Source organism: Ochlerotatus camptorhynchus, unplaced genomic scaffold, assembly GCF_037179485.1.
Source record: "Ochlerotatus camptorhynchus isolate MF236.1 unplaced genomic scaffold, CSIRO-AGI_Acam_v1.1 ptg000323l, whole genome shotgun sequence".
In the NCBI taxonomy this organism is placed as follows: domain Eukaryota; kingdom Metazoa; phylum Arthropoda; class Insecta; order Diptera; family Culicidae; genus Ochlerotatus; species Ochlerotatus camptorhynchus.
The window spans coordinates 1,183,616-1,202,156 of record NW_027040811.1 but is presented as its reverse complement, the minus strand read 5'-3'; the positions used below and the strand labels follow the sequence as shown (position 1 = coordinate 1,202,156).

At 42.6% G+C, this 18,541-nt stretch overlaps 1 protein-coding gene across 1 annotated transcript; it reads right to left on the bottom strand.

The window, feature by feature from the left end:
• Window positions 1-15,403: 15,403 nt before the first annotated feature.
• On the bottom strand, window positions 15,404-17,435 carry LOC135707935 (uncharacterized protein K02A2.6-like). Its single transcript, XM_065229857.1, has 2 exons — window positions 15,482-17,435; window positions 15,404-15,411 (listed from the first exon to the last, which is right to left on the bottom strand). Exons 1-2 carry the CDS (start codon window positions 17,433-17,435, stop codon window positions 15,404-15,406), a joined length of 1,962 nt encoding a protein of 653 aa, XP_065085929.1.
• Window positions 17,436-18,541: the final 1,106 nt, after the last annotated feature.

Here is an 18,541-nt window from a genome sequence, read left to right as displayed (position 1 = left end):
AATCACGCCAAGATATTTAATCTCCCGAACGCGATCAATAGTCTCATCATCAATTACAACAGAGACGTTCTCATTTACTCGATTCCGCAAAATTACCATAAATTTAGTTTTACTTGTGTTCAATTTTAACTGCTTATACTTCAACCATCTACTTAGAGAACGCAAATCTTCATTCAAGTGTAAAACGGCATCATCTAAATCCTTAGCTGCAATGAATAACACAGTATCATCTGCAAAAAGATTAATGTCGCAAAATCGTAAAACACGTCGCAAGTCATTAATATACATAATAAATAACAGGGGCCCTAATACACTTCCCTGGGGCACTCCAAGGTTATTCCCCACGGGACTATTCATTTTCATAACCTCTTTTTAAACGTCAAAGCATGAGTGGTTGGGATTTTTGAATATGAGTAAGTTTGACGCAACAATATTTAAATCAATAAATAAAGGTGGATCTCAATTTTGAGTTTTCAGCCCAGTTGTTGATTTAAAAACGAAACAAAATGGAATTGTGAGCATGCCTGAAAAATCTAATTACAGCTAAACCGCTACTTTTCAAAATAATGCAACTAAGAGATATTATAATAATATTTTTTATGTAAGATGCAAGAAGAGGAGGTAAAGTTTGTGTAGGACACATAAAACCTGTCAATTTTACATTCAGAGGGTTTTAATTAGCTATTTTAGCTGCATGAAATATTTCAATGAGTGAGTACTCTTCGTTATAACTAATAGCTAATTGCGACACTCTGGAAGTGAAATTGACAGGTTTCTTGTGTCATACACAAACTTTACCTCCTCTTCTTGTATCTTACATATAAAAATTTATATTAGAATATATCATATCTTCATAATTCATAAAAGTAGCATTTTAGCTGTGATGAAATTTTTCAGTCCTAACAAATACGAAGTTAACGGCACCGGTGGTGTAGTGGTAAGCGTGATTACCTCTCACCCCAGCAAGCCTGGGTTCAATACCAGTCGGCGCCGCCGGGATGTTCTGAGGCAAAACATCTCTGATCACGCCTTCCTTCGGATGGGAAGTTGGTCCCCGGTTCATGAGTAGATGGGTCGATAGGTAGGGTCCAGGTGTGGGAGCTGCCTTCCTGGCACGTCGGTAGCATTGGTGCTCAGCACGGAAAACAAGATCGACGGAAAAAAACAAACCAAAGGAAAAAAAAAAAAATACGAAGTTTGCCCTCCTTCCATCACCACCACCACCACTGGCAAAAAGAGATGATCACCGACTTGCTCATTTACCGACGATGTGTTTGAAAAAACTCTATCGATTTTACCGCACTCAAATTGTTATCTGAAGGAAGGTATCCAGTCGGTGGTTTCAACTATGTAAATCGTTGTTCTATAGTTTTAGTTTTTATTGGTTTAGACTACGGTTCTGATGCATGGTCATTATCGGTGTCATTATTTAATTTTGTTGCTAAGGAATCCAATTTTGACTGACAAAGGAGCGCGCCTTTAGAGGGTGTTCCAATGGTATAAATATAAATTGCGGGACCTTTCAATGAGAATCGATTCCTTGCGATGAAGGCAAGAATGAAAAATGTATCAAAACCGAATACTTCATCATTTCTCAATAACGATTGCGTAATACGACATGCACTAAAATAAGGACACGGGTTAAATTACAGTAGATCAAATAACTGGTAGCAGTGGTGTTATGTGCCGAACAATGGAAAAAAGCCCGTGTATATTTTTACGAGACAGACTTTATTTTTTTCTACAATTTTGTCTCGGACGTCACTACGATCAGAATTGACGTTTTCGTGCTAAATGATGCAAATTGCAGCCGGCGTGGTAATAGTGTGAATTGTAATTGTTTTGCAATCTGTTTTATTTAAAATAAAATGCTTGATTCAAATGCTTTTTAGTTTTGAATTTATTAATCATAAAGAAAAAAAAAAGAATAGAAACGAAATATGTGCTTATTTTCGCCGTTTTACTCAAAGTTTAGTTCTGACTATGTTATTAAATTTTGAGTAGATTCGATTTCAATGAAATTCAGTGGTTTTTCACTCAATTTTTAGTAGCCATGAACGAGCGTTCTAATTTCAACGCGTTCAAGATGCATTTTACCGAAAAGGTATTGCGGATTTTTCATCGGCGTGACATAAATTTATTCGGCGGCGTGAACGATTTTGCTGCGGCGGCGCGCCGGCTCAATTTCATCGGCGGCGGCGGCGTATGAAAATCGTCGGCGGCGGCGGCGTGGCGCGGCGGCGCACAGGTACTCAAATTCGGGAACTTTTCCCTTAAAAATCCTGGAAAAACCTGGGAAAACATGAGACAAATTTTACTCGTCGCTGAGTTCCTGCTCTTTTGGCGATTATGAGTTGACTAAACTCAAATTTGGGTCGTTCTCATTCGTCGTGTTGATATTCCGAGCGTGCAAAATCAACCGCAGATGTTTGCTTGTTGATTTTAGTCTACGAAAATCAAGCGTAATCTTGGGCATTGGTGATTTTTTTTTTTTCATTTTCTCAACACTGGCTCCGTGCGAGACGGCTAATACATAGGTGTAACAGTCGGAAGAAGTGTTAGTTTGTTTACTTAAATGAACCATGCCCATTTTGTTATGGCATGTTTGCTATACGAAATGCGCCTCGTGTTTATTAGCGAATTTCACATCAAAGATTGATTAATTGAGTAGGAAATCAGTTTGGCACGGCATTTGTGACCAGCATACACCTTCCGGTAGTATGAAACAGGTCAAAAACTGTTCAAATCCGCAGATAAAATTTTTGTTTTGAATTTCTGTATAGCAAAATAGTGAACTTTTCGTGAACATTAACGGCAAAGAACTCACCAACACTGGGAGACTGTGAGTTCCTGCCCACCTGTTCATTTTCCATCGTGGGCTCCGTGCATCACTTTGCAATACCTCTGAAATTCATGCTATCGCCACTCACCCATATTGTTCAAAGCGTTATTTATGTGACCCGGTGATGATTCCTTTGGTTTTGTTTTTTCCGTCGATCTTGTTTTCCGTGCTGAGCACCAATGCTACCGACGTGCCAGGAAGGCAGCTCCCACACCTGAACCCTACCTATCGACCCATCAACTCATGAACCGAGGACCAACGGCTTTACTTCCCATCTGAAGGAAGGCGTGATCAGAGATATTATGCCTCAGAACATCCCGGCGGCGCCGACTGGTATTGAACCCAGGCCTGCTGGGGTGAGAGGTAATCACGCTTACCACTACACCACCGGCGCCGTTCGGTGATGATTCATCAGATACAACTATGTAATACTCACGTACAAAATTTGGACACGAGCGCTTCGTTCATTTCACCGAGTACCTCTGGATAAATCTAAAGTTTTAAACCTAGATTAAAATATCATTCATCATAACAAACAGTTCCGGGCCGAATAGCAAAAGCAAATAACGATTTTGCGCCAACTAAAATCACGTCCGATTGAGCCCAAATATCGCACAGGGTCTTTTTTTTTCGAGGCAATAAACATTTCCCCTACACATTCATTGGCACCCTAATGAAGATATACATTTTGACGCCCATGTAGTCATTAGGGCGAATTTTGAAACGTGAAAGATTGAAATTAGTTTTTCTTGGAAATGTAACTTTGTGATTTTTTCAGGACCATTATCTGAGAATGGATATTGAATTTTAAAATTGTTAATTTTTCGCAATTTATCAAAAATATCAAAATACTAATCTGTTTTTAGATCTCACCCTAATAATTATAAATTAGAATTCTAAACTAAATTCTGATTTCACGATCACAGGCTAGGATATTTTCCTAAATTTGAGTACTCAGAAAAAATTTATGATCAAGAGTGTAGACAATATTTGAAAAACTGGGACTAGGAAAAAGCGAGACAAAATACAAACGACACCTAAAGAATGCACATCTTGCACTTAAAATGTTCATAACTACCAGAACACCTTGGTCAGGAGCAGTTAGCTTTAAAAATGAGCAAAAGACAAATGGAAAGTAGTAATAGAAAATATATGTTTCACTGGTAAAACTGCGAAAATAAGCAACAGTAAAATGAAAAGTTGCAACAGAAAATTCAAAAATAGCAATGATCCAAAAAACATGAATGATCCATGAATAGTTGATGAATTTCCAATTAAAACTCTAGCAGTAGCAATAAAAAACTAAAAAATAAGCATCAAAAAAATTAAAAATTGTGCAATTGAACACCTTCAAAATTTTCCAATAAAGACGTCAATTTTTTTACATGTGTTTTTTAAATTTATTATTGGTCGCTTTTTAATGTTAAAGTGCTGCGATGCCTCTCGACGGTTAATGTCCTCAGAATTGGAGACGGCTGATATTTACTCGAATAATGGAGCGCACAGCGAACGATTAGTAGGTATTCGACTAATTTTTAAACTAACATAAGATCAGCCGGGTTTTTGTGGCAACCAGCATATGAAGGTAGAATTATGATCGCGAGCATCAAAGATAAAAATAAAATCAGAACGTGTCATCAATCTGCAGGAGGGAAGTTGATTAAATAACATTACAATCAGAAAAGATTTCGTTTGTTCCGAAAGAAAATCCATAAATTCTAGTTCAACAGACTGGGAAAGTCCAAACTGGGTTATTCATTGGCATAGCAGGGGTCGAGTGAATGCACTCATTTTCACATTCTTGTAATTTTACGAACTTAAAAGTTTATCAAATTCCCGGTAACTTATGCGTTTAACACTCCGAACACGATGCCTTCGAAAGCCACAAGTGTGCATTAGCCATTTCTTGATGAATCCCAAAAAAAATGTGGTTCCACTAGAATTCCTAGGATTTGAAGGTAATTTTGATTGCAAAATATTTAAAATAGGGTCGTCTACTTTTTTTTTCGTAGGACTACGTCTGTGATTTCTATATGGGGGTACAATTTGTGAAAACCGAAAATGTAACATGTTACGAAATTATGAAAGACTTTGAACGTTAATAACTTTGCTTCCCTTGGACCAATTTCAATAATTTTATCACAAATCGAGCATAAATATTTCTACGCATCTTCCGACTGTTGATTTTCAACAAGAAACTATGGAAAAGTGGTAAATGTCAAGCATTGTGTAAAAGTTTCGAAATAACTAATAAATCTACCATTTACGTACATGCATATGCTGCTTCCCCAACACAGTCATCAGAGAGTCGTTAGTAGACGAAACAAGTCGAAGTGGCATTCGCCTCCAATCTTCGGGCGTGTCCGAATAGGGAGGATGCATCTGCATAACATTTTGCACACTCATCGCCATATTCAGAACCACACAAAATACTCTCCAGAGTTGTAATCTTGTAACCAAACTTGGAAGTAGGGGTGCAAGTGATTTTGATCGATTCTCTTCATCGACTTTCTGTTTTGTTAATAACTCGACGGCAAACATATTCATTAATACTTTGTTGTTCTTGAGTAACACTTGCTGGTTGCAATTCTGCTGTTCGATATTTTTGAAGGACCACCAAAACACATGAAAATACTGAAGTAATGAAGGCTTAAATAAAACAGCAAAAAAGGGTTATCTTCCATTTAATTCCACTTAAATAATTTTGGTATCCATGACAGAAACGTATTTCGACTACAATGTGCCCTAGTAGCACGCTTGTCTCAAATCAATTGTAGAAACTTATATACGGCTTATTTCAGTCATAAACAAGTTACTGTAACTTATTGTGATGAAAGTGTGCTACTCGGGTGCAGTCTTCATCAGTGTCATTCCCACTAAAGACTTGGTTTTTGGTATTTTACATGAAATTACACTATTTTCTAGGGATGCCTAAATGTCCAATTATTCGAATAATGATCGAGGTCTACCCCAGAGTCGACGACCTCTGCCGGGATCTCTGCTGAATATAAACTTTGTTTGTCGTTCTTCTGGCATCCGCACTACATGCCCAGCACACCATAGACTGCCGTGTTTATAAGCTTCACTATATCCGTACCGCTATACACTTGTTACAACTCGTGATTCATGCGACGCCGCCAGATGCCATGTTCCGCCGAGTATTGTTCGCAGCACCTTACGCTCAAAGACATCAAATGCTCTCCGGTCAGTCTCATTTAACGTCCACGATTCATGGCCTTAGAGGGGCCTCGGAAGTATCAGCGTCTTTAGTTTTCGTTTGCAAGCTACGGGACTTCAGCTCGTGGCTAACATCATTATCGCATGTCACTGGTATTCCAAGATACACCAATTCTTCCACTACCTCAAATTGTTCACCATCCAATAACATTTCTCTTCCAAAACCACTATTGCTGTCTACCGGCTATCATGTACTTCGTTTTGGTAGAACTTATCGTGAGCCCAATCCTCGCCGTCTCCCACTTAAAAAGCCACAAAGGCCTCTTCCACTACTCCTCTACGGCCAATTCCGATGATACCGATGTCGTTCGCAAAGGCGTGTGATGATGGTACCGTTCCTCTGCACACTCTTCAAGAGCAATGTTGAATAGTAAGTTTGAAAGTGCATCGCCCTGCTTCAATCCATTAAGGTCACGAATGAGGTCGAAATCTCATCTGCAACCCGCATACTTGATTTCGATCCATCCAGTGTTCCGCGAATCAATCTAATCAGTTTCGCCGGAAAGCCATTTTCTAGCATAATCTGCCAAAGATCATTTCTCTTCACTGAATCGTACGCTGCTTTGAAATCAATAAACAGATGGTGAGTCTGCAAGTTGTACTCCCGAAATTAGTCAAGGATATGACGAAGAGTAAACATTTGATCCGTCGTTGATCGGCCCTCACGAAAACAAGCGGTCTCAATTTGTTAAACAAAACGCGTGACAGTATTTTGGACGCCGAATTCAGAAGAGTTATTCCTCGATAATTGGCGCACTCTAGTCTGTGCCCTTTTTTAATAATGGGCCAATAAGACCATCCAACCAGCTAGTAGGCAGTTCTTCGTCCTCTAATATCTTCATTAGAATACGGTGCTTTGCTTGATCCAGCTGCTCACTGTCAGAAAATTCCTTTCAAGGTCGCGTAGAACCTTCGCATATCGTACTGCTCCATACTTTCTTGCGCCTCAGCAATCACGCGTTCTTCGTATTGCCTTTTCTTTCTGCGGTGGGTTCGTTTCTCAGCTGCCCTTGCTACCTTGTACCGCTCTCTGTTCAGCCGTTTATCAGACACTAACATCCGGCTTCTGGCAACGATCTTCTCATCCGTCAACCTCTGGAACTTCTGCTCAAACCATAAATAACGTGGTCGTCTTTGAGCTGTATCTATCACTTCTTGTGCTTTTTTTTTATCTAGTTCGTTTATTTGGAAGGCTCAATCGCGTTAGCTTGACGGAGCCGATAATTCATTGTTCACTGTGTGTAACAAAATTCACTTAATTCTATGTCTAGTAGGAGTTGGGTCGATTACTCGCGGCTTACTCGAGGTTAGAATGGTACATTTTCGAAGGATAGGATCAGGGGAGGAGCTTGGGGTAGGGTTTCGTTGTCTCATCAGAGCGTTGTCGCCAGTATGAACGGTAGTGCTGTTCTAGCTTCGTCCGGAGTTTGACCGGCTATGGTGGGTGACCAGTGGGCGACGATGAGACTCATCGAGACGGGGGGACAAGACAAACAAAAACTAATAAAGAGAGACAAAAGACAAAAGGAATTAAATTCTTATACTAGACATTTGAAGAAAGACATAAACGGACTGCATATAGCAGAGATCACGGGTTGCCAACACGTCTCTGATAGGAACATAGGGTTGTCTTCCTTGGGCCTCGAGGGTATTCAAAAGTCGCTCTCTGGCGGCGTCATTATCCGTACATTGCCAAACTGCGTGTTCGATGTCATCGTAACCGTTTCCACACCGACAGATGTTGCTGTCCACGAGGTTTATTCTATTGAGATGAGCATCTAGCGAGTAGTGGTTGGACATAAGTCTACTCATCACGCGAATGAAGTCACGACTTAAGCCCAAGCCTTTAAACCACGCTCTCGAAGAAACATTAGGAATAATTGAATGTAACCACCGTCCAAGATTTCCAGTGTCCCAATCGGTTTGCCAACTCGAAAAGGTACTCTGACGCACTAAATGGTAAAATTCATCGTGTGAAATTTGCCTGTCATACAATTCGCCTTCCTGCGCGCCCACCTTTGCGAGAGAGTCCGCCTTCTCATTGCCTGGGATTGAGCAATGTGAGGGGACCCATACAAAGGTAATCATATATGATCTTTCGACCAGCACACACATCTGCTCCCTTACCTTTGAAAGGAAATAAGATGAGTGCCTACCTTGTTTCATCGACCGAATAGCCTCAATCGAACTGAGACTATCCGAGAAGATGAAGTAATGGTCTGCGGGCATGTTGGAAATCATCCCCAATGCGAAGTTGATTGCTGCCAGCTCAGCAACAAAAACGGAACAAGGTTCCTGGAGTTTGCGGAAGGCGCTAGAGTTTTCATTGAAGACACCGAAGCCAGTGGATCCATTGAGACGGGACCCGTCTGTAAAATATCTTTTCATGCAATTGACTTGTTGGTACTTTTCAGTAAAAATACGTGGGATAATAATAGGTCGAAGTTGATCGGGAATCCCATGAGTTGCTTGTTTCATGGTCAGATCATATTCAATTGAGGAACTGCGATTGGTGAAGTGAACACGGTCTGGAGTATAACAAGGAAGACACATATCTGATGATATGTAGTGGTGGTAGATTCTCATAAATCGAGATTGTGTGTTCAACCCAAGAATTTCTTCAAAATTAGCAATTATAAGTGTGTTTGTCACTCCGCATTTGATTAGTATTCTGAGAGAGAGCTCCCAGAAACGGTTCTGGAGGGGTGTTACTCCTGCCAGAACCTCGAGACTCATGTTATGCGTTGAGTGCATACAGCCGAGAGCAATACGCAGACAACGATATTGAATTCGTTCCAATTTTATTAGGTGACTTTTTCTTGCCGAGAGAAAGCAGAAAGAGCCGTACTCTAGAACAGAGAGAATTGTTGTTTTATAAAGCGTTATGAGGTCTCCCGGATGAGCACCCCACCATGTGCCGCAAATTGAACGGAGAAAGTTGATCCTCTGCTGACATTTTTGCTTCAAATACGTAATATGGGTATTCCAAGTGCACTTTGAATTAAACCAGACCCCAAGGTACTTGAAAGACAATGATTGGGTAATGTTTCTGCCCAAAAGATTAAGCTGCATTTGGGCTGGGTACCGCTTTCGAGTAAACACTACCAGTTCAGTTTTCTGCGGCGAGAATTCGATCCCTAGATTCATAGCCCAAGAAGACAAGTTATCTAAGGAATTTTGCAATGGTCCTTGCAAGTCCACGGTATGTGGACCTCTTACGGAAACCACACCGTCATCTGCAAGTTGTCTTAGCGTGCATTGTTCTGCCAAACAGTTGTCGATATCTTTGACATAAAAGTTATAAAGAAGAGGGCTGAGACATGAGCCTTGGGGCAGGCCCATGTAACTAATTCTGGAAGTTGTCAGTTTTCCAAGAGAAAAGTTCATTTGCTTTTCTGACAACAAATTGTACAAGAAATTATTTAAAATTCCAGAAAGTCCACATCTGTGCAGATTGTCTGACAGAATTTCAATGGAAACTGAATCAAAAGCCCCCTTAATGTCCAAGAATACTGAAGCCAATTGCTCCTTGTGCGCAAAGGCCAGTTGAATATCTGTGGAAAGCAGCGCTAGACAATCGTTTGTTCCTTTGCTCTTGCGGAACCCAAACTGTGTATTTGATAGCAAGTTATTTGATTCGACCCAGTGATCGAGTCTCCGAAGGATCATTTTCTCCAACAATTTCCTAATGCACGAAAGCATAGCAATCGGACGGTATGAGTTATGGTCAGACGCTGATTTGCCAGGTTTTTTAATGGCTATTACTTTGACCTGTCTCCATTCAGGCGGTACAATGTTGTTTTCTAGCAAGGAATTGAATAAATCTAGCAAGCGTCTTTTAGCGATATCTGGGAGATTTTTCAGAAGATTGAATTTAATCATATCGCTTCCCGGTGAGGAGTTGTTCGATGAAAGAAGAGCCATAGAGAAATCCAGCATTGAGAATGGTCTATCCAGAGAGCCGCCGCTAGGAGACGCTTCTCGAAGAATATTTTGTGCTGGAACTGAGTCCGGACAGACCTTTTTAGCGAAATCGAATATCCATCGGTTGGAGTATTCTTCACTCTCATTGGAAGATGAGCGGTTACGCATGTTGCGAGCCACTCTCCACAAGGTGTTCATTGAGGTTTCTCGTGAGAGTCTCTCGACGAAATTGCGCCAATAACTGCGTTTTTTTGCTTTGATTAATTGTTTCAGCTTTGTCTCAAGCTTTGAATATTCCTCGAAGTAAGTGGAGGTTTTGTGTCTACGAAAAGCTTTGAAAGCATCAGATTTTTCTACATACAATTTTGTGCATTCTTCGTTCGAACCAGGTGTGGCTGGTCTCCTTTTAAAGGGTGCACTTGGAACTTTTCTTTTTTGTGCTTCCAGTGAGCTTTTGTAAATCAAATCGGCTAGGAATCGATATTCTTCCAATGGTGGAAGCGCATCTATTGATTCGACACCGATTGTCACCGCCGTTGCATATTTCTGCCAGTCGATGTTCCTTGTAAGATCAAATGGAACCCGAGATGGTTCTGCAGAGTGAGGGCCACACTTTATTGAAATGATGATTGGCAAATGATCGCTACCATGGGGATCATTGATAACCTTCCACTGACAATCCAATGCTAGCGATCTTGAACACAAAGATAGGTCGAGTCGGCTTTCTCGAGCCGGAGGTTTTGCTATACGTGTCGCTTCACCAGTGTTCAAAATAGTCAAATTGAAGTCGTCACATAAATCGTAAAAAATAGCCGCTCTATTGTCATCATATAGATCGCCCCACCCAGTACCATGGGAGTTCATATCACCCAGAATTAATACTGGGGATGGAAGAATCGAAACTAGATTCCAGAGTTGACTACGGCTAATGGAGGTTCTTGGTGGAACGTATACTGAAGCTATGCAAAGATCTTTGTTCTTCACATTTATTTGGCAAGCGACGATTTCGACGCCTGATAGAGCAGGAAGGGAAATTTTGTAGAAAGGGTAGCACTTTTTGACCCTAAAAGTACTCCTCAATAAGAATCGTCTCTATCCAGGCGAATAATGTTAAAATCGTGGAAGTTGAGTTCTTTATCGGAAGAAAGCCATGTTTCACAGAGAGCAAATATATCACAATCATAATTGTGAAGTAAAAATTTGAACGAGTCTAGCTTAGGCACTAGACTACGGCAGTTCCACTGTAGCACAGTGATCATATCTTCAACCTCGTTCGACGAATTATCCATCGAAAGATATGATTGATGCAAGGAGGGGCCATGAAACAGTCAATTGCTTAAGATATGATTCTAACGTTGGAAGCAAGGCAGAAACTAAGCTTCTAAGAGGGTCTTGTATGTTGAACATATTTAATATGAATTCCACAATGTCCGAAAAAGCTAGCAAACCTCGTTCGGACTTGGATTTCTTTTGAGAAGTTTGAGGAGCAGCTTTATTATTTTTATTATCTTTTTTGGGCAATGGTGGAAAATTCCTGCTGCATCCAGGGATTGGTTCAGCAGGAGCCTTCGGTTTCGTTTTTTCATCCCCATTACCCTGGGAATTTGGCAATCGTCTGGAGGTGACTTTAGTTTTCTTACGGCGCACTTTCGGGGAGGGGCATTTTCTTTTTGAGGAACCGTCTATTTTTGAAGGTGCGTGTACCACCGTAGAATCACCTTCATCGGATGAGTCAGAGTCCGATTCTTCAGCGGACAAAATCGAAAATTGGTTTGCATCTTGGACGGCTGATGCAGCCTTCACCATTTGAGCATATGTCTGCTTGGAGCGTCCAGAGATTGAACGCTGCACTTTATCGGAGTGCTGCTTGTACATCGGGCACTCCTGCAAAGGGTGAGGATTCTCGCCACAATAAGCGCATTTTACTGATTCTTTGTGGCAAGAATCCTCTTTGTGGTTTTCACCACATTTGCCACAACGAGTTTTGTTGCCGCAATGGCTGGCCGAGTGTCCCAGCCTTTTGCAGTTGGTACAATTGTATACCCTCTGTACAAACAGCCGCACCGGAAAAAAAGCACCATCAATTTTAACAAAGTTTGGGAGAACCGAACCTGCGAAAGTCACGCGAAACGAGTCTGAATGCCGATAAACTTTTTTACCGTCTAGCAAAGATGCTGAATGCAGTTGCCTTACATCCAGTATCTTCACTAGCGCGGTAGCGAATGTGGAGTTTTTAAAACTTCCCGAGGCACGTTTCAAGTCCTCGACAGTCAGACTCGCGTCGGAGACCACGCCTTCTATCTCCACATCTCGAGAAGGGATGTAGATGTTATACTCAACACTAAAAAGCTCGTGTTCAGCAATTTTATTTGCCACATCATAAGTCGGTGCTTCTACACGCAGTTTGTTGAATCTTTCTTTGTGTACCAAGATTCCCGGATACTTACGCAGCAAATCTCTCGTTATGTCGAGAGTTTTCAAAGGTTTATTTTTGGGCCGAAAAAAGACAATCCATGGTCCTTTCGAAGACGGTTCATAGTATCTGGTTCGCGTAACGTAGGCATCGGAAGATGCCATAAGTGTTGCGCAGAAGCGGTGCACAACCGCTTAAAAATGAAAAAAAATAAACTTAAGAATAACTTTCACCAATTAATTTACTTTACTACTAGTTGTTATCAAAAAAAAATAACTTTTTACTAATTGCAAAAATGCCCCACCCTATTAGGGAGAGCACACTGCCACAAGGCAACTTTGCTATACAATAGCAAGGCAATCGAAAAAACTATTCTATTATACTTATGCCGTTTGCTACTGCTTGCTTGCAGCTGCAGGTGGCGATACAATGGAGACGTCGATAACTGCGATACAATGGAGACGTCGTGATGATGGTGTTCTATTTTAGTAAAACACACTAGATTTAGTTTAGTAACACTCAAATAGTCTCTTTATTCACTAGCGAACTGTACTCTTCGATACGCAGTAGAGTTATGAATGAATCAACAAAAGCATGAATGAAGTGAGAGGCAAGAGAATGAATGACAACCCAGAAGGGGTGCACATACTCTGTAGGGATGTTCAAGTAATGCAACATCCTCCCTGTTTCAACAAAACATCACTTGTACTCAATAACATAGTCCATCAGCTTCTCTGGAATACGAGACACCCGTTTCGGACGACTGTTGATGGAACTGGATGCTGAATTCAAATTCTCCTTAGGCTTCGGTGACTGACACATACGAGGCACTGCGATCGGTAGAATCGGCGAAGTCGAAACTGGCACCACTGCCTGAGCTGGTGACTTGTTGTGAGAATTCTGGGTGAGAACTGATTGAGAACTGTCAACTGGATAACTGCAATTTTCTTCTTCGTTTTCTCCCTCCGATGGCTTTGGAACTGTGTTTGTTGTTAAATTTTCTGGCGACGATTCGGGTTCCTTACGCGGCTTCAAGTGAATCAAACTCCGACGATAGTTGCTGCCATTCACATTCACGGTGTAAGACCGATCACTGAGGCGATTGGCAACGGTTCCCGGCGTCCACTGTTTTGAAATTTCCGGATTCATCTGCACATAAACGGGTGATCCAGTCTGTAGGTCAGGTAGGTTTCTTGTTTTTCTGTCGTAATTCAATTTAATCTTCCTTCTGTTTTCCTCGATTGCTTCAGGAACATGTTCGACAACTTTCGGCATAAGATTCGCCCCGGATGTTGGTATTCCACAACGTGTAGAACGAGAAAACAAACGAGCAGCAGGACTAGAGCCAATCTTATTCGGGATGTTCCTCCAATGCAAAAGTGCATACCAGAAGTCCGTTCCGGTTTCCTCCGATTTCTTCAGTAAGCGCTTTGCAATCTTCACGGCTGCCTCCGATTTCCCGTTAGCCTGCTGATGATGAGGAGCCGAAGTGATGTGTTTGATGTCCCATTCCGTTGCAAACTTCCTCATTTTCTGGTTGAGGAAGTTCGTTCCATTGTCGGTCAACAAGGTTTGTGGTTTTCCATGTCGAGCGAAATTTCTACTGCAAGCTGCTATAACCGATTCCGGTGTCAGATCCTTTAGGATATCCACCTCAAAGAAATCTGAATAGTGGTCGACGGTGACCAGGAACTTCTGATTGCGACCACGGAACTCACTGAAGAAAACATCCATCGAGATCAACTGGAACGGATACAGGGGAATTTGATGACTCATCATGGGTGGATTCGGCTGCGACGAAGCAAATTTTGCGCAAACCGGACAACCTTTCACGACATCCTTGATTTGACTGCTCATGCCTGGCCAAAACAGGTTTGCTCTAGCCAACTTGAGAGTCGCTTCACTCCCATTGTGACTAACGTGACACTTTTCGATCATCTCTCTTCGCAAAGCATGTGGAACAAGAATGCGATCATGTCGAAAAACGATTCCATCCTGTACTGATATCTCATCCCGATACCCGAAATACACACGGAGTCCATCTGGTACTTTATCAGCCGTTCCAGGCCAACCTTGCTGAACAAAAGTGATGATGCTCTGCATACAAGGATCCCTCACCGTTTCATCCATGATCTCGTTCAGGCAACTGTCCGATATGTTAAGAAACTTCGTAAGCTCCAACCCTTCGACATGATCAAACACTTTGTAAATGTGCATCTTGTTATATTCGTCTTTCACTGCCTTGTCATCGAACGGTGCACGGGATAGCGCATCAGCCACAACATTTTCCTTTCCTGTGACGAACTCAATTACCAAATTGTAACGTTGAAGGTTGAGCAGCATATGTTGCAATCTTCTTGGAGCAGACAACAAAGGCTTCCGGAAAATGCTGATCAAGGGCTTATGATCGGTCTTCACAATCGTTTTCGGATTTCCAACCACAAGTTGGTCGAAACGAACACACGCAAACAGAATCGCCAACAGCTCCTTCTCAATCTGCGCGTAGTTTCGTTCAGTCGCAGTCAACGTCCTTGAGGCATAGCCTATTATTCCTTCATCCTGGTAGACAGCAACTCCCAATCCAAAGCAACTTGCATCGCATTCAATGGTCAATGGTTTTCTTGGGTTATAGTACTGCAAGATTCCAACGTCTGCAACCAAGCCCTTTACTCGGTTGAACTCTTCCACCTCAATATTCGTCCAGCGCCAGGGAACTTCATCTGAAATCAGCTTACGAAGGTTTGTCAGGTTGCTGCTAAGATTTGGAATAAATCTGCCCAAATAGTTCACCATTCCAATAAAACGGTGTATTTCCTTCCGGTTGAGAGGTGTAGGAAAATTTTGGATCGTAGCAACCTTCGACTCATCTGGTAGAAGACCTTTGCTTGACAGGACATGTCCGAAGAATTTCACAGACGTTTGGCAGAGCTTGAGCTTCGTTTTGTTCAGTTTTACGTTGTGCTCTTCCAGGCGAATTAGAAGATTCTTCAAGCATCTGTTGTGGTTAATGAGCGCTTCTTGCAAAGTTTCCCCAACTCCAAATATCAGCAAATCGTCTGCCAAACATTCGACTCCTTCGAGACCCTGGATAACCTCCTGCAGCTTCGTCTGGAAGATTTCAGGAGCTGATGCGATACCAAAAGGCAGCCTAGTCCAACGATACCGACCGAAAGGAGTCCAAAATGTTGTAAGCTTGCTGCTGGGTTCGTCGAGCTCTACGTGCCAAAACCCTTTCTTGGCGTCCGCAGTAGAAAACACCTTCGCCTTGCCCAGCTCAGGAAGAATTTCATCCAGTGTAGCAAACTGTAGGTTCGGTCTCTTCAGCGCCTTGTTGAGTGGAATAGGATCAAGACAGATTCTGATGCTTGAAGATTCCGGGTCACCCCGTTGCACAATCACAATGTTGCTGACCCAATCGGTATGCCTGGCTTCCTTCACGATCATTCCCTCCTTCTCCAATGATTCCAATTCGTTCTTCAACTTGCTTCTCAGGGCGATCGGAACACGACGAGGAGGTTGGATTGAAGGTGTAACAGAATGGTCTACCTCCAACGATACTTGACCTTCAAATTTTCCGTAACCAGAAAAGATTCCTTTGTGGCCTTGGATAATCTTCTCCGCTTCGATCCTGTGAACATTCAACAAGTTTGGCGAATTTGCTTCATCAGACTTACCGAATGTGACCGATTTGCAGAACTTGACGAAGCCCAGAACACGTGATGCCTTTGCCGACAGTAGGGGGCAATGGTCCACGTCCACAACTTGCAGAACCAATCGGTATCGACGCTTCATCCGACGGCACGGTATCTTCACTTCCCCAAGCACTTTGATGGGATTCCCACCGAAGCTTTGGAGCTTGTACGTCGACGGCATCATCTGCGGGGTTTCCTCTCCTGTGAGTTTGACCAACCAATTATGGCCAATCAGGCTGGTATTAGCTCCGGTGTCCACTTCGCAAATCACTGACTTCCACTTGTTATCAAAGTTGAGATCCAACTCAGCCATCACGCCACCTCTTTTCGATGAATTATCGAAAATCTTGCCGATTTCGTATTCGTCCTCGCTTGCTTCCGATGAACCTTCATTGCAAGAAAGTGCTTGCTCCTCCGAATCAGTGCTTTCGTCCTTCACCTCCTTCACCTTACGAGACTTCCTGTTCTGGAATCTGTTGCTGGCCTTGCATACCTTTCCGAAATGGTTCCTTCCGTTGCACCTATGGCACCGCTTACCAAGAGCGGGACAGGAACCTTTAGAGAAGTCATGACGGTCTCCGCAGAACTTGCACCGCTGTGATTGAGGCTTGGAACGGAACTTAGCTTTCGCGACTTTGTTCACCTCTACTTCCGGATAGAAAACTGAAAGTTCCTGGGACCGCTTAGTCGTGATCTCCTCCGCTCGACACATGTCTATCGCTTTCGTCAATGTTATGTCTGCAATGCTTAACATTTTTGATCGCATACTTGGCCACTTGTTGGACGTGACCACCTTATATGCGATAAGGTCCGTCTCTAGCACTCCGAGTTTAGCCATTTTTGCCAGAGTCTTGAGACGAGAGGCATAATCGTCGATTGATTCTCGAGTCTGCTGTGTCGTAGAGAAAAAGTCGAGCCGGTCCACTATGACATTCCTCTTCGCAACAACCTTCTCTCGTATGGCGGCCAATGTGGCCTCCGGATCTGCACCTTCCGCTGCTGTCAACTCGAAGTTGAAGTACTTTTTCCTTGCCGGCTCTCCTATGACCGACAGCAAGAAGCTTACCTTCTGTGGGTTTTCTTCTGGCGGCCACCGATCCATACCAATGGCCTTAGCGTAGTCTTTCCAGCTTTTCTCAAAAAAATCCATGTTTTCCTGCATGTCGCCTTCCACTGCTAGCGGCGATGGTTGCGGAACCTGCACATTCGACGCACTTGGCCGCTGCATCGCTTGAGCCTGATTCTGCGTCGCTTGCATTCCCTCCATCATCTTCGTAAACATCTGCATTTGTTGCTCCAACAACATTTTCATTTGATTTGCATCCATTTTTATGCGAATCACTCTTCACTCCCGATCCCGACCGAAAAATACAAAATGGCCGCTGACACGACGCGACTTGAGAACGATTTTCCCCGGACCGATTTCCGATTCGCGATTTCGATAATGACGCGAATTTTCACTTGAAGCACACGGTAACTTCTGACACCATGTTCTATTTTAGTAAAACACACTAGATTTAGTTTAGTAACACTCAAATAGTCTCTTTATTCACTAGCGAACTGTACTCTTCGATACGCAGTAGAGTTATGAATGAATCAACAAAAGCACGAATGAAGTGAGAGGCAAGAGAATGAATGACAACCCAGAAGGGGTGCACATACTCTGTAGGGATGTTCAAGTAATGCAACAGATGGTGATCTTTCACCGGGATGGGTAGAGATGGACACTCGAAATAAACGGGCTCGCCGAATTTCGGTGCTTCCGAGACACGCGCGCTTATCACCTGGACACTGCACTGTGATGCGAAAAAAACCACGCGGGTGCAAAAAAAATCACAACAATACTTTATGTCGTGTGAGAGACCGGGACCGTGTTAACCGACTCAGCGCTCGATACGGAATGACTTCTTGTCCTGTTGTGTTCACCACTCCGTGGATTGTGTTTCACAGATTGTTGAGGTCCTCGTTCACGTTGATTTTGCTAATCCGCTCATCAAGCTTCTGGCGATACTTTGCAGCAACACCTTCTGCTGACAAGCAATCGATATTCAAACGCATCGATCTCCGGTTCGTTGAACGCGTCGACAGACGCGCACGAATTTTGCCGACTACAAGATAATGATCTGAGTCAATGTTAGGCCCTCTGAAAGTTCTCACATCGATAACATCTGAGAAGTGGTGCCGACCATCCACCAACATGTGGTCAATCTGAGTGCAAGTTTCGCCATTTGGATGTCTCGAGGTGTGCTTTCGGATATTCTTGCATGCAAAGTAGGTGCTACAGATGGCCATACCTCTAGCAGCAGCGAATTAATTAGTTGCAGGCCGTTATCATTGGTTACTGTATGTAAGCTCTCTGTACCAATGATTGGACGAAAGAAATCTTCCCTCCCAATCTGCGCATTTGCATCTCCGATTACACGTTACCGACAT

What these genes read in the sequence shown, in the direction of transcription:
- LOC135707935 (XM_065229857.1), bottom strand. Translation starts at nt 17,435, where the DNA reads ATGGATGCAAATCAAATGAAAATGTTGTTGGAGCAACAAATGCAGATG.